General features: G+C 31.9%; 1 protein-coding gene across 8 annotated transcripts in view; it reads left to right on the forward strand.

Annotated features, from left to right (window-relative positions):
• The first annotated feature begins 338 nt into the window (after positions 1-338).
• Positions 339-18,066, forward strand: part of LOC110114901 — a 29,028-nt gene continuing 11,300 nt past the window's right edge. For 3 of the 8 annotated variants that reach the window (XR_003701238.1, XR_003701235.1, XR_003701237.1), the window contains exons 1-3: positions 339-481; positions 588-1,017; positions 2,597-2,712. Coding sequence is in view for 1 of the 8 variants with exons in the window: in XM_020847937.2 (XP_020703596.2) it covers positions 421-481; positions 588-1,017; positions 2,597-2,627 (522 nt within the window). In the remaining 7 variants the exon portion in view is untranslated. Of the gene's footprint in view, positions 1,018-2,596; positions 2,852-3,825; positions 6,781-12,527; positions 13,689-18,066 lie in introns of those variants that run through there. The other 5 variants (XR_003701234.1, XR_003701236.1, XR_003701239.1 and 2 more) reach the window with 5 other exon arrangements.

Raw genomic sequence — 18,066 nt, forward strand, 5'->3', positions numbered from 1 at the left:
TTGAGGAATGTCAAAGTGTGGTTAGTGTCATTCTGAGTATGGTGTGTTAATGAATTAGTGCTGCAGCTATGAGTGGAATACTTTATGTGCAATGAAATGCAGACGTATAATATTTAATGTGTTGACAAAGATAATATTTACTAATAATAGTTACAAAGATTTGATCTTAGTAAATGTCATGCAAGCCAACATAAAAATCATCTCAATCAAATCTCAATCAAGTTTGGTTTATGAATTCCTCATTAAAAAATTTTGGTTGCAAACATCACGTATAAATAAATTGTTTAAATTAATTAACTTTCAAAACAATTTGAATATGTTCCTAAATCAATAAATGCAATACGGCTCCGATTTTTTCAACAGCACAGTTCTGTGGTCGCCAGGTGATTGAGTCGCGTGAGCTGCTTATTTGGGGAGCGAATGCAGACATCGGTAGCAACGTTCAGCGGACAGATCCCATTTCCATGCTTAGAAGAAGCAGGTAGATGTACCTCCAGCAGCAGCGAGCGGTTTTTTTTTCTCCTTTTTTTTTTCCTCTTCGGTCCGCTTTAGACAAGGGATCGGCCTCAACCTTCTTCCTCACTCAGGCCCTGCAACTCCCATTCACGCAAGTGGTCGGTCTCCCTGGCTCTCGCGATCTCTCTGCTCTCACGCCTCCAACCCGCCCGATTTCTCTTTGGCTCTCGGATTCTCTCTACTTCTCACGTCTCTGGCCCCTCTCTCCTCTGATCTCCTCGCAGTGGCTGGCTTCCCCACCTCCAGGCTAGTTTTTCGACCGGATCTCTTCCAGTTGACCGGGACGCCAGCCGCCAGTCCCGATCCCTTCACAGAACCGACTTCGTCGAGCTACTGGTCCTCTTGTGGGCGTTGCAAGACTCTTTTCTCGTCATCTCTCTCGGCAGCCGATCCACATCAGGTTTTTCCTTCCTCTAGCTTCCCGCAACCTCTCCGTCAGCCTTCAAGCTTGTCGGGGTTAGCCACCGGACTTCTCACCGACGAACCACTTCCTCCCCACAGGTAATGATCTTCCTATTTCTCCCGCAATCCTTCAGTTAAAAGTGAAAACAAAGGGAAAAAAATGTGAAAACAAAGAAAAAAGTGCTATAGTCTGGACGTATGCCATAAGCTAGGGACTTCTTAACTTGATTGAAAATACTATGCCATTTAGCCATTTGTCAATAAAGAACGTTATGTTGAAGTTCACCTATAGATCTGACACTCCCATCAAGTGTCTGAGCATCACCGTTTGTTTTGAAAGCATACATAAGAGATTGTTTGAATTAATTAGATTAACTAGCCCAAATTGAGTTTTATTAAGCTAATAAGATTTTAATTACACTAACTAGTATTCAATAAATGTTGGAGTAATGGCAGATAAAACTTCACTTTTTTATATATAATTATAAATTAGACAACCATTTTAGTAATTATATAACTTAATTATTATTAACTTTTTACTAGTTGATTTGATATTGATTATGATTATTAAATTAATTATTTTTTTATCCTTACCGTTAGACCCAATGTAACTAGTTAATTGATTAATTAGATTATATAATGAGTAATTTTTTATATTTTTGGTTCTTTTTTAATATAATCGTTAGTATGAAAAAAGATAATATATTCTTTAGGATGGAAACTGCAAATAATTAATTAGTTATAAATTATTCTGAAATGAATAAACCATTTAATTATGATAATAGACCCAAAGTTATAACCTTTAACATGTTTTTTTTAATGATATCATTAATCTAGTAAAATAATTTTAAAGAAGATATCTAACTTTCATTTATATGATTGACAATTAATTATTTTGTATTTTCATCAAATAAAACATAATTAAATTTTTTTATAATATCCTTTTTTTTTATAAAACTTCATTCATTTGTTTTTAATCCATGTACATTAAAATTAGTATTTATAACAAATAATAATAATTAAAAAAACTTTGTGTCGGCATCCAATTTCAATCAAATCATTAGAGTTAAAATTTATGGACACGTATATGTTTTAAACATTCTCTTGTATGCATGCATCAAACTCATGTACGTACATTTGATCATATGTGAAGATTTAATGTTTAAATCATGTATAAATTTAATGTTTAATGAATACCATAATCATGATTTGAGATGTACATTCACATTTGGATTTTACCCATTTCAACATATTTAATCCAAGTGTTTTGTTCTTGTTGAAGTTAAATGTTATGTTCCAATTGCAATGCATAACCAGCAAGTTTGATTCATGAATATATTATGTATATGACAACAACACACATACACATTTGATATTGTGTAAGCGAAAATATTTATAACTAGGTTATGTGATGTCTTTAGTTTTATGCCCCAATCACAAGCATGTGTAGATTAAATTCAAATCTATATTACCTCAAATTGTATCGTGTATATATTTACTTTAATGATGATTCATAACTACTCATGTATGTCTCTTGTTTTTGCATGCCCTTCTTATGCTTTCTTTTCAAGTAATTGATAAGAATCCTAAAGTTGTAGATTAATTTTTGCTTAGTTGTGTTTCTCTTTGAATAGTGTCTACTCTCATTACTATTTGCACTCTTTCTATTTTTTGCGAGGTACGTCGGATCTTGCATACGCGTTGGTTAGCGGGTCTTGTTTGCTTGGAGTCTTATGAGAAGGCTCCTATGCTTTGTCGGGAGTCTGCGGAAATGCCTCGAAATGCCACGGTCTGGTATAGTTTTCTGCGAACCTGTTAAGACTATTCATTGTATGTCTAATGGCTACACTTGCACACACTTGACTATTCTTTTACTTTCTCACTCAAATATATATGATATAATGTTTAGTCAAATAATCATACGTTACAGAAATGACGTAGCCTTGGCTCCCTTCAGTGAACCCTGGAGGCCTTTATGGTCACCCTAGGCATGTACTGGAGGCCCACCCATTATCAAAAAAATATTTATGTAAATCACTTAATCCAAAATATTATTAATCAATAAATATTTATTTATTAGTTAATATTAATATGGGCATAATACAAATAATGAAATATAAAAGTTATGTAAATCACTTAATCCAAATTGTTATACATTTATTTGAATGAATTTAGCACCCACTCATATTAAATATCTTTCAAGATGAAATCAAATTTAACTTTATTTAAATCATATTTATGAGGTTAGTAAATTTTTTTGAGTCAAATAATACTTTCATGCTGTCATGTAAAGGAAAAGTTAACTTTGATTAAAAGAGTTCAGTTCAATTAAGTTTATGGTCACATGACTTCTAATATATCAAATGAGAAATTTTTTAATTAATTATGTCATTTTTTATAACATTTTAATAAATTAAAAGGATTTTCAAAATGAATATTTTTAGAAATTTTGTAAGATATTTGATTATTTTGAAAAGTTAAATATTTTTATCAAATATCTAAATGAATTTATAAGTAAATAAATTTTATCTGATTAATTATAAATATATGATTTCTGTAATTTTTTTATTTCATTATTTCTATTTTTCCTTTATTAATATTAACTAATATGATAAATAATCATTAATAATAATAATAAAAATAATAATAATAATAATAATAATAATAAAAATAAATTTGATCTAAATATTTTATATTAACTAGTTAATAATAATAATAATAACTAACACCCCCTAAAAGGGATTTCTAGTGTGCCACCCTTAAAGGCGCAGCATCGCCGCGTGATAACAGCAGATAAGTGGAGCAACTATCTTTAAAGAAAAAATAAGAACCTCAGGATTACAACAAATCAAAATTATCTCATCCATACACATATAAAATAACACTACACTTATAATATATATGCAGGAGTTATGGGTGCAAAGCTCGAGCCAGAGTTAGTTCGAGCCTGGCTCGTTAATTATGCAGTTGGCTCGAACTCAAACTCGAGCACGACTTGAGAGTCTGCATTCCAGGCTCAAATTCAACTCGTTAGCTTGAGCTTGAAAAATCGGTTTGAGCTCGACTCGAGTGCTCAATCGATAAACGGCTCGAATTGAATATTTTCTTAAGAAATTTTCACCATCAAAATGATGCTTTGATGTAGTATGGATTATTTTTGAATTGAATGCTTTTTTATAATATTTTTTACCAAAACACTTGCATATCGTTCTTCTAAATAGAAGGAAAAACACTCAATCCTCTCACAGATTGATCATTGATGTAAACAAGAATAGTAACTATTAAATGAAAATTAAAGATTTGAAATCATCAAATTGTTATTTGTGCCGATCAAATCATCAATGACGTAGTGCATTCACATCATACAGAGCTTTGAAATCAAAGGAAAATACAACTACAAATGTTTGTACAAAGTTTAAATTACATATACTAAAGTAACTAAACTAGAACATCACGAAATCAACAAAAAGGAAAAATAATTTCTCCATGCTTTCTTCATCTTTGACAACCTGTAAATAATAACAAGAATATTATAGAGCTTGCCAAAATTTCAAGATAATGAAAAATACATAAAACAAATAACCAACAAGACATTACCAATTTTCACTTCTCCAAGCCTTTAACATATTTTCCTAAATTTTGGTGCCAAATGTCAATCTACAAAATTTAAAAGAAAGTTGGTGAATCATTAAATCAATTGTCTGCATCTTTAGTTATAAAAATATTTCAAATAAAATCACTTTGCCATAAAAATCAGATTAAGTACATGGAATTGGTATCTCAATCTCTTCATCGTCCTCTTCCGGTGATAAAATAAACACTCAACAAATTACTAAAACATTGCAAATGGATACATTCATCCTACCCTTCAAGCTATAGTGAGTATGAGGGCAAGTTTGGGTGGATTATGATGCCCGTTGTAATGCATGTATGAGGACATTTTAATATATTTAGCAGTAATCGGCTGCGCAAGCGACTATCATTTATATGCGTACAATGTTTTATTTAAGATCTTGTAGATGCCTTCTATCCTCTTGTATGAGTATTGCGGATCCGATGGCATGACACTATGTTAGGCTTCATTTTTTCATGTATTAACGATGCCGTTTAGCTCATTTCATCTATTGCATGTTGTCACTTTCTTCAGCATTTAGCCCGTAAGGGTTTACTTTTACCTACAAATGCATTGCTTGATGCATCGGGGTCTTCCACCTGTCGTTTGCATGTAAGTTGGTTTATATGGTATGATTATTAAATGTCGTAGATTTATTACTTTGATATGTTGGTTGTTTGCAGTTTCTACTATAGATTTCCCACTTTGTTTATAGGTAAATCATGGCGTTATCATCTAACACAACCATGAGATGCTTTGTTGTTTTAATGTAGGCTTAATCCTTATCTATAGCAGCAATGACATGAGTTGTATTATGCTTCTATTTATAATTTACAAGCACATCACCTGGTCTAACAAACTTCTTATAGTTGTCTTATGTTTTTAGAGATTAGCTGCTCAAGTCATCCAATCTTGCTTAGACTAGATGAGGTCATCTGAACTACCTTAGGCTACTTTGTGGTAGATGTGATATCATAAATTGATGAAACTAAATGCTCGATTGATGTATCATTAGGCTTTTATGATTTATGATGAGGTAATCTCCTTGGAGGATGGTCATGAGCTTGAGGGACACATTTTATGCATTTATAATGCACATGTAGGACATCAGGTCGGAAAGCTTGATTTCCAGATTTTTACTCAGACAGTGGTAACATTTCATTAGAAGCTTCATCATTTCTGAGGAGATGATAAGATATACAAGTCTCAATGGTACTTTTACCTAGATCAATTTTGATGTGCCTTCCCATAATCACATTTTCAGTTGATCATTCTTTGACTCTACAAAATCATTCAATCTTACATGTTTGGTGCCACTTTTAAGACCTTCCTTTAGTCACATATCAGCAGGGTTTTTTTTTTAAACCAAGATGCCTTTATCCTAACTATCACTATCAAAATCTCTGAAGTTGTCAGTTGGATAACTTAATTTTACTTGATCAGCAAAGCCCCCTGCTCTAATAGAATGAGGACACTTCTATTTTTATAGGGGATCTACCACACTTGCATCATCTCTATCACCACTACTTGCAGGTATTCATGTTTATAGTGGGCTCTTAATTTCAACTTTCATATGAACCTTCACATCGTATGTTCCTCGCTTGTACATCTACTACAGATCCATAGATATGCTTCTAAGGAAACCACTATACTTGCATCATGTCCACCATCATCATTCACTAGTGGTTTAGTGTACTTGCCTTGTAGTGACAAGTTATATCCAAGAAGTTGATGTTGGCTACAAGATATTTCTACATTCATTGTCTGTAGCCCTTGTATGAACTGTTATGTGCATGACATGTATTTTTACCATCAATTACAAGTGTCGCCACTTTCATCTATGAGCTAGTTGTTGCTTGCATAACATGTTGACTTGGAAGAAGTTTGATCGATTATGTGATAAGGGCTAGGGCTTGCAGCTGCAATTTATTAGAGGTTGTAGATTGGCTTTAACTACTGATGATAGTACCATTTTTAACCACCAATAATAGGACTGATTTTAACAATTTCTTAGATATTCATTTAGAGGCGGTTTTAAAACGTCCACTATTGAGTGTTGCGAAAATATCAAAATTTTCATATCGCTTATATATCTAATTTAAGACAAATGTATTTAAGATTTTAATAAAATAAAAATAACAATAATAATATATTGTTGAAAATTGAAGCAATATATGACATCAAATTTATTATAATAGAAAACAATTGGGCAAGAGGTTTGTTTATAAAGAATAAATGTGTATATATATAGTTTTATTATATGCATAATACAAATTTTAAAGTAAAAATTCATATTATTAATATTTTCTTTATATATTCTTTAATTAATAGTATTAATAATTAGAATTATTTAATTAAAGAATATATTAATAATTATATATTCTTTAATTAATAATATTAATAATTAATATTTATTTATATGTTTATTATTTTATCCCTATAAAAAATTCTAATTATTAATACTATTAGCAAAAAGTTGCATTTTTTCTTAAAAATATTGTATAAAAATATAAAAATTTAATATTACAATTTAATATTAAAAAATATATAATTTTTCTCTATTGAATTAATAATACCATAAATCAATTCACATTTAGAATAAAAGTTGTGTCAAGATGACAAAAAACATTAAAATTAGAATATGTCTCTATTTTAATTTGAATTATATTTTAATTATCACTTTGGATTATATATATATATATATATATATAACCCTAGTAGAGAGCCTTGTGTCCTTGATAAAACTATTCTCTAAGGATATATTCAGTTTGAAATTTGAATTAATTAGGTTTATATATAGTAATATTTGAACTCAATTTGATTGATATTATCTTCTAAATTCTATTTCCTTAAACAAGAATTTCCTCTGCTAGTGAGAAAAAGAAATTCCAGCAGCTCGAATTTCTCCATCTTTTTTTACTCTCTATTTTTAGCCGACTCCCATTCGATTCTCACGAATATCGTCACCCTCTTCAACAGTCAATTACACTTTAGTTTAACCTTTCGATTCGCCCAACCATAGCTTGTTTACTCAATGATATTTCTTTCAGTCGGTTTTGATGTCAACCTCACAAAACTTTCTCATCCGTAGACTCCCTGATCGTGAGAACTTAGCCTGTTGCAGCCGAACCACTCTAGAAAACCAAACTTACTTTCTTCAGCAAACCACATAACCTTTTCCAACATGAAACCCACATTCCTCCTTATCGATCAAACCTGTCAAATATCCCTGCTCGTCTCCAACAAGAATCATATTGAAGCCTAGCCAACCTCCAATCTAGTGATCTTTTAAGTGCACATATTCTAATCTGAACGATCCCACCGATCTGCACTTTCATTATCCCTATACATCCGTTTGTTGAAATAGCCAAAACACCCTCCTTCCCCAGGATTTCATAAAGCCGCACCACTTGTCTGATCCCCTTTGTTCTATTTCCCCCATTTGACTGATTCTCTATAGCATAACACCCTCATCTAGCCAACCTTAGTCAAATTCGCCAATCAGAATCTCCAATTCTTTGAATCACCCGCCTATCCAACCTGCTGTAGTCCATCTCTATCTCCCAATCTCATGTTTGATGCTGACCTCCATCCCTCTTCATGCAAGCAGGCCGAATGCAAGTCCAGGTGGTTCAATCCTTCCAGCTCCGTAATTTCGACCATGTAAAACTCAACCCTCCACTTCTTTTCCCACGATCAAACAACCGATTGATCTTTTTTCAGTTCACCTCTAGCAAGCCACCATTCCACAGCCGAGCCAGGCATATCACTTGATCATCTCTCACAGATGAATGACAAAAAGATGATTTATCTCAATATTAAGTTTTTATATATACATTAATAATATATTAGCATTAATGATAATTACTATAATTATTGCATAATAATAACAATGTTTAATTATTATTATTATCATTTATCTTACTAATAATATTATTAGCATTATTATTATCAATAATATTAATATTATTACTAATATTAAAAAATGAATAAAAAAAGGAGAGGGAAAAAAAGAAGAAATTTTTTTTTGCCTCGGTTTACATGCCAACAACCTCATGCATTGTTGACACTGATAAAGATACAACCGTCGACCTCGACATCGTCGCCACGACCCCTTGCGAAGGTATAATGTTCCAAGCCCCACCCTTGGCACTCGTGGCATGCCAAAACATCACCTATATGTGTTTTTCTTAGCAGGGTAGGAGAGAAGACGGTGCAGCAACTGCGGCAAGGCGGGTAGGCACTGTACATACTTTTCTTAGCGTGATGGGGATAACTTTAAGTACCCGTGTATGTGCCTCAATTCCTATGGGAAAAGAAATGTGCATTCCAAATCAGGTGCCTCCGGAGACCCATATACATTTTTCTTACAGTGATGAGATTGAAAGCACAACTACGATGTATACTGACACCTACCATACACATCTTTCTTGGCATAGTAGGAAGGTCCAACTTCCTGAATTTCCCCTAAAATGGGAGAGATGTCAGGATGATGCTAAAATTCAAAATGAAGATGCACAAAATTCAAATGAGAAATTGGGGACTTTTTTCAAGCTAAATGACTCGGAACATGACTTTTACACTGAACAATAGGAAAACTAGATCCTAAATTATATAATGCATAATTAAATTAAAAATGCAAATAATAAATGATAATTCAAGTCAATTAAATAAGCATGAATGAGCAAGTAAGGACCTGTAAAGAACAAGATCTTTAATGCACACATACAATAAATGGCAATATTCAAACAATTCCAAACAACGTCAGTCAACTGGAAGGAACATAAACACTTCCTGCATGTAAAGATGAAAAACTTGTTATACAAGCAACAATTAACTTGTAGGTGAAAGTCGCGACACTTGTAATTGATGGTAAAAGACCTATCATGCACACAATAGTTCATACAAGGGCTACAATTAGTGAATGTAGCAATATCCTGTAGCCAACATCAATTGTTTGCATATAACTTGATGCAAGTATAGTGGTTTCCTAACAAGCATATTTAGGGATCTGTATTAGACGTACAAGCGAGAAACCTAAGATGTGAATGTTCATATGTAAGCTGAAATTAAGAGCCCATTATGAATATGAACACCTATAAGTAGTGGTGATAGAGATGCTGCAAGTGTGATAGATCCCCTATAAAAATAAAAACAATCTCATTCTACTGAAGCTGGGGGCTTAGCTGATTAAGTATAATTAAGTTATCCAATTGATAACTATAAGGAAGTTTGTTGGACCAAGTAATGTGCTTGTAAATTATCAATGAAAGCATAGTGCAACTCATGTCATCACTACTACAGATCAGGATGGAGCCTACATTAACATAATGAAGCATCTCATGGCTTCACCGGATGATAACACTGTGATTCACTTAAAAACAAAGTAGAGAATCTGTAATAAAAACCGTAAACAATTGACAGACCAAAGTAATAAATCTACGACATCAAATAATCATGCCGGATAAACTATCTTGCATGCAAAACGACAGGTGGAAGACCCCAATGCATCATGCAATGCATTTGCAAACAAAAGGAAACCCCTACGGGCTAAATGCTGAAGAAAGTGGTAGCATTCAGTAGATGAAATGAACTAAACTGCATCATCGATACATAAATAAATAAAGCCTATCACAGTGGCACGACATCAGATCAACAACACTCATACAAGAGGACAGAAGGCATACACATGCTCTTAAATAGAACAATGCACACATACAAATGATAATTGCCCACACAACGGATTATTGCTAAATATATTAAAATGCCTCCATACATGCATTACAATGGACATCATAATTCACCCAAACATGTCATTCAATATGCTCAAATTCATTAGGCATATATGCATTGCAAAATACAAAACACATCATACATACATATTATTTAATATGTGAAATGTACCATGTAGTGATAGTTTGTTACGCTTATATGAAAGCATATCGTACACTACATGCAAGCACTAAATCATCATGCAAATGCATCATGTACTACGCAAAGGGAATTGAATTAACACAAATTCAATATGCTAGCAAATAACAAATATATGAGTGCATCGTACATGCAAATACATAAATTGTCATGATAGTGTAGTGGGCCACTCTATCACATATATCAACACATTATGCAACAAGTATCAATATACATGCATATATATGAATACATAAGAGCACATGCAAGCATATCAGCATATAGATGAACGCATAAATGCATATGCAAGAAAATAAACATCCAGTATACATCCACAGTATTGTATGCAAATTATTGCATTACAAATGTATCATGCAAAGTACATGAAAAAATAAATGTCTGTATGGGTCATGGTAAATGTGATGCATTTACACACGTGATATCTAAGATTGTTACTCGGATTAAAAAATAAATTTAAATTTGAGCCTGATCATTCTATGTGGGTAGATAGGAGTTTAGACTATTCAAACTGTTAAATAAATGTATGATCGTGGTGTCTATCATAATATTTATTTCATATGTTCATTAGGCTATCAAGGCTTATTACAAAGAAAATTTATTAAATAAAAGCATGAAGTCGACAACAAACTCAATCCTCTGTCATCAAAATGATAGAGTCATGAAGGTTTAATCTATAAAATGAAATTGCCTATATATATTCCGATGATGACCGTGTTGAATGAAAATCTCAACCGGAGGGGTCGCCAAATATTTAAAATGCCTCCAAATCTCACGAAGTACATGCAATGAAATCAATATTTAAAATTAAAATTTAACACATAAATACTTAAAGAAAAAATCTATCCACTCTCCATAAAAAATTACTGAGGTGACAAATGAAAAAAATCACGCTAGCTCACAAATAATATTTAGTCAAGAATATCACTAGTATTCATTTTCAAACAGTCTCATGCTAGGAAGGACGTTGCACGTATCCTCTAAATGGTGGTTTGCTGCCAAATGATACCGCAGGAAAATGGTTATGATCGGGACCCTCTGAACTATGTGGTTTTATCGCCAAATGGCACCACTAAATTACGGTCATGAATAGAGCCCATAAGTTCCCCAATGACGTTAAATCTTTGAGCAATGAATGAATATGATATAATAGATAAGGCATAAAGCTCTCTGTGGATTCAAATTTGTCTCCTTAGATAAATATTCTCCCTAGATCTATATGGTACCATTGGACAAAGTAACCCATAGCTGCCAACATAGATTCTTCTGTCAAGTTAGGTTGACTATCTCCTATGACAAGCAGACTAGAGACCATGATGGCCCAGGATGACAGAACCATAAGATCTTGATCGGGCTCACACTACAAAAATTAAAGAGTTCAACAAAAATAACTATTCTCTAACATTAATTCAAAACAAGCTTAAGTACAAAAGGAGCATACCATATATTCAAAGATAAAGTATAGCACATCGTGCTATCTAATGATCTCCTTAAGCTTCACAAAATTTTGATGATTCATTTTTCGTAAGGATTGTAAAATAATAGTTTTTCATAACTGAAAATGAGATCCAACCAATGAAGAGATTGATTTAGCAAATGATCACCTTTACTTCCCAAAGTTTCATGCACTCCTACCAGAAGTAATACTTTTTCTTCATTTTCTTGATGGTAACTAAGGATGTGAAATGTTGACCTCATTATTGGAGGCTAGTTTCCCCGAAACCAAGTCTTTAGCACTTAGCTTCGTAGCCTAGTGTAGACGTCATTCTTAAAATCCCTTTAGGTTGATACCCACTGACGTAGCATGGATTCAACCTTCTAAATTGACCCAAATCATTTCCAATTTTAACACAATTCGAATCAAAGCAATTGGACGTTGAGCCCAACCCACCTGGTTCGAGTTCAATTTAATATAGACGACTCTGATTATTCAAATTTGACTCCTTGCAAGTTAAATAAAATTAAAGTAAATTAGTCATTTTATTTCAAACTATCTAAATTAAAGTTTTAAATAAAATCACTTAAGTTAATATATCAATTTCAATTAAATATCATTAAATTTTGACAGTTTTTGTAAAAAGTGTTAGAGCCGGTTCCAACCCTACTCCATGATCTCCCTCGCTCTTATTTCGGAAACCGTCCGCCTCCTCTACAATGGGCGAAATAATCGAAACCCTAAGACCCACCTTCTGCCGTCACTCTCCCCCGTCTGCTCGCAGTTCGTGAAGACCCCAGGCTTGGTCGCCCCTCTTTTTTTGCAAGAAGCTCAAAGAAACGAGCCCCAGCCCAGCCCCATTAGCAAGAACCAGCTGCATCTCCCTCTTGCAGGTCTCCGACGCCGATCGCTTGCCCTAGCCGCAGACCTCCACCCCGTCTCTTTATATATGTTAGGAAAACCCTGGATGATCCCCCACATATCTCCAGCGATAGCCGGATCGCAATCTCCTACGGCGTGCAGGATTTTGGCGGAGCCAATTTGCAGCTATTGGAACAAGGCGAAATCTTTTATTTTCTCTCACCGTTTACATAGAAATATAGAATGAAAAAGGTTTATCACTAGTTTCTTTACCCCTTTCATGTAAATTATTGCTTTGCCCCAATCACAATTAAGTTCAAGCGACTGCAATTCATTCTTATTTCTAGGATTCCAATGCATTTTGTATATAAATCTAAAGTTTTCTGTGGGATAATGACATCCGTGGCTTTCCAAATGATGGTGCCTTGTATATTTGTTCACTTGCAGATAGTTTTGTTCTTAACACAAATAACCTTGACTTTATAAGTTTAATGGCTGCATTGTTCTATTTGAATTACTTTAGTGGCCATATCAGAGAGTTTGTATGCACCAACATGATTCAATTATTTTATATATTTGTGATGGTCAAGGGTTTGAGAAATTATTAGATTGATTATAGGCATGATTGAAGTATAAAATCACTGCAAGAGTTTATAGTTGTATTGAAAGAATATGAATGCTTGAGAGAAGTAAAATTTGTGTCTATTTTCCTTGCTCATTTAACATTCTACGTTGGTGTTGTAATTTCTTTAGCAATGAATGAGAGATCTTTTGTAGAATCCATTCTCTACATTTGTATTATAACTAATTGCAATGAAAATACAAGTAAGGTGGCATACATTGTTCTGTGTGTGTGGATGTTGGAAAGCATTCATGAATATTCTTGTCCATTGGCAAACATACACAAATTTCTTGTAAAGTATTTTGGATAAATGAGTTGGAGAGTATTCATATGCTAAGTAAACAAAAATGTTAGAAAGTTTTCTATTTTCTTTTCTTTTTCAATGGTGAGCATGATATGAGTCTTTTATGAACTATTATGGGAAAGCATTGGAGAATAGTCATGTATCTTTAATATGCATTTTGCATAGATCCAAACTATTTTGGAAATGGATTGGAGAGCACTTATGTTTTTTTTTAATATATATGACAAGCATTCTTATATTCTTTATGAAGTGTTTTGGAGAAGAGGTAGAGAATTTCAAGTGCTTCAAATATAAGTTTTACCATAGACCCAAATATGATATTTCTTTGTAATGGTTGGAATACTTGCTTGAATTTTGGAAAGAGTAAAGTTCTATCAGATCTTCTATTTCTTTGAAATTACATCTGGTGAAAATTTTGAGTTGGAAAATTGAACTTTGCTTTGTTTTGCTTAAATGAAGTAGGTAATTTTGAAAGGTAAAGTGTCTTGAAAAGAGTATATGTTGAATGGTGAAATGTATGAGCTTTGAATAATGAAAAGTATAATTTTGGAGAGGTGAGGTGTGTATGAGTCTGTTGGAAAATGTATGTGGTGAATAATGGAGTGTGTGAGTTTTGAGTAGCGAGTGTATTGGAAAATGTATGTGTTGAATAATGGAGTGTGTGAGCTTTGAGTAGTGAAATGTAAATGTTGAAAGTAAAGTGTGAATATTGAAAGTGTTTTTGTATTGAAAGGTAAAATGTGTAACTGTAGAAAAGTAAAGTATATGAGAGTGATTTTAGAAAGTGAAATGTGTTATCTTGAAAGGTATTTGTGCTTTGGGAGATGAAATATTTTGGAAAGCGCGTATTAGAAATTGTGTGGATTTTGAAAGAGATTGCGATTCGTAAAGGTTGAAAAGTGAAACTGTGGGTGACTTGAAAAGTGGAGCTCAAGTGTATGTGTTGGAAAATGAAAGTATGTGTGTTTTTGGAAAGTAATGTGTGAAATGTTTAGAAAGAGAATTGTGTGTTTGTGAAAATAAAGTGTTTGAGGAATTCGTGTATGTTGAGAAAGAGCAAATGCGTAAAGGTGGAGATGTAGTGGAACATGTGTATGTTTTGGAAGAGGGAATTGTTGAGTTTTGAAAGGTAAAGTGTGTAGGGTTTGAAAAGTGAAAGTTAGATCGTTAAGAGGTAAAAGGTGTGGGTGTTAGAGAGTGAGTTAGTTAGGTGTTTACTAGAAAATGAAAGTGTTGAAATGCAAAAGCTCTATTTTTATCTTTGCATCTCTCTCTTTTTCTTCTCATTTCTTATTCCTCAGGGTGAATGTTGTAAAAATGTAAAGTATGCTTTCAAAAGTAAAAGATATAAAAAACAAAGTCAATAAAGTATGCTTTCAAAAGTAAATAAAGCTCGTATCTCTTACTTATATGCTATTTTGTTAAAATAATTTTTTTAAAATGTTTGATTTTTTTCCTAAAATATTAGACTACGAGATATAACAACAGTACCATGCTAGCTAGCAAATACTTATATTTCTTACAATAGCTTCAATATAAAACACTTATCAAATTTTTCAGTCATAATGATTGTGTAACTGTAACTTTAGTATCAACAAACACTTAAGGTGTTTTGGATATTTTTATAAAGTTTCAAAGCACCTTATATGTATTATATTATTTTATTTTATTTTGAAATAAATAATTCTTTGATAGATAGTATTTTTTATTTTAGAAATTATACTTTGGAAATTATTAAAATTTTATGAAAATTTTTATAAAGTTTCATTCAAAGACCCAATAAACAAAGCAATGCCATCAATTGTTTGATAAACTTAATATATATTTTATATATTGATGCATATTATGAGATTGAAAAATTTTAATTTTTTTATATTCTGTAGATTGTGTAGAACATACAGATAGTTTAAAATGCTCAAGGTGGTTATGACAAAATAATTTAGTAATATTATGTTATAAAAATTTTATTTATAAAAATTATGAACTTTAAAAAATAAGAAGCTTTATTATTTTTGTTTAGAAGCACTTTTTTGTAAATATTATTTTATTCTATTTTATATAGATTTGCAGCTAATTTAAAATTGTCTTCATATTCAATTTTTCATAAATGATTATTAATTATGATATTCTTTAAGATGCGTTATAAAAAAAGTTTTAAATTTGTATCTTAATTCAAATATTATATTGTAAGTTAATGTTAAATTTTATGATGGAAGAACAATACTTGCAAGTTTGTAATTGATAGACTAACAATTTAATGTTGTCATTCTTGAATTGAAAAAATGTATTAATATTCTCATTATAAAATATAATATAGATGATGTCACAAAGTAAACCTTGTTGTAATTATTTGCTCAAGTAAGAAGTACTCACATATTGCATTTATGAGCATTTTATGGTAAGTTGAATTAATTTGATCTTATATATTTTAATTTATTTAATATTTTTAATAAGTTTGGTTTTAATTTATATTCAACAAAAAGACTAAATTTTATACTTATATAATTTTGTTGCATCATTTATTTTATATTTTGCAATGAAAGTATTAATATATATTTCTAATTCAAGAATGACTCTATCAAGTTGTGATATATCAATTATAGTCTCAAAAGCATTATTCTCTCATTTATATAATATTAAGTTTACCAAATTGTGCTTTTATATGAATAATTGATGGCATTGCTTTTTTGATTGGCTCTATGAATGAAATTTTATGAAAATTTATTATATTTTTTTTTGATAATTTTCAAAATACAATTTTTGAAATAAGAAAAAATTATCCTATATCAAAAATAGTATTTCAAAGTAAAATGAATTAATATAATACATATATGGTGTTTCAGAACAAAACAAATCAATGTGAAAAGTCTATTTCAAGGCTCATAAGTGTTTGTTGCTATTAAATTCACAGTGCAACAACCATTGTGGTTGAGGAAGTTGATAAGTGTTTAATATTAAAGCAATTAACATAAGTGTTTGATAACTAGCAGGGTGCAGTTGGTATGTCTCGTATTGTAATTTTTTTCTTATATGAACATTCTTCTTCATTAGTTTATTCTCTTCTTCTTTATTAGTAAATGTACTATTGTAGCAGATGCTGTGTGGTATTAGACTGGAATATTATGTTACTTCAATCTTACACTTTTTGTTGTAATTCCTATATCTATCACTAGTTTTATTTTTTACTTTGTTGATTTTGTGTTCAGTATAGGACTTTAACAGATAGCTTACAGTCCATAGCTGAGATATTGAGAGAAATGTTTTCTTTTATCATGTATGCAATATCACATAAATTTCTAAAACATTAAAGATTTATAGGTCGGAGGCTTCTAGGGAGATGAGAATTTAGCTCTCAACCAAGCAGCGAGCATAGAATTAGAGGAGGATATCCACGACAAGAAGGATTTAATTCAAGTAGGATTTAAATAATACAAGAAATCTAATGTGTTGGCAAAGGGAGGGGCAATTGATTTTGGGTTGTAATTTTAGGCTGAGTTGCTTTGTCCTTTATTAAAATTAGCTCATTAAAGCTGGCTGCTGCTTATTCAGCTCATAAATTAGAGTAAATTAGGTTCATTTTCCCTTCTTTTCCCTCTCTGCTGGCCTATCGGTTCTCCCCTGGCTCCTGTCTCGTGGCTGACTTCTCCTCTCCCCCTGACTGCCTGTTTCGGTTCCCTTTGTGCGTCCGTTCTTGCCTTCCAGTGGCTGCATGTTCTGGTTCCCCTTGTGGCCCTTCGGCTGCTGCTCCTGGACCGCCTGCTGGCCTTCTGTTATCCCTGTTCTTATTGGTTCAGTTGGAGGTGTTTTGGGCAGTTTAGTTACCTCTTTTCATTTATATATATTTGGGTGTTTTGAAGAATAAAGAGAGAGATGATATGATATAAATTTTGGAACAAAACCTGAGGGTTTTCTTCTTAGAAAAGCTTGCGAGCTTGTTCCATTTCTTTTCTTCTTGGGAAAGCTTGCGAGCTTGTCCTCTCTTCGATTTCGTTTCGGGCTTCTTATCTCTTTCTTCTCTCCGCAAGTGATCACCCAATTTGTATCTTTCTTCTCGATGAAAGAAATGCAGTTTTAGGAGTTTTTATGATATAAGTTTGTAAGCATCGTCTTTCTATTATAAAAGTTAAGTTGTATTTCGTTTAATTGTTATATTTTGTCATTTTGTGATATTTTGAAAGAAATACCTAGCTTTTATGTAATTTGCGATCAAATTGATTGGATCAAAATCTTTATCTAATTAAAATCTAAAAATTATTTATCATATAAAATATTAATTTTTTTTAATTCTTAATGAACCATTATGCTAAAATTTAAGTTTATTTGCTAAAATTAATTTTTAATAATAATTATTGATAATGAAATTAAAATATGTTCACAACTATAAT

This window comes from Dendrobium catenatum, unplaced genomic scaffold, assembly GCF_001605985.2.
Source record: "Dendrobium catenatum unplaced genomic scaffold, ASM160598v2 fragScaff_scaffold_716, whole genome shotgun sequence".
Classification (NCBI taxonomy): Eukaryota; Viridiplantae; Streptophyta; class Magnoliopsida; order Asparagales; family Orchidaceae; genus Dendrobium; species Dendrobium catenatum.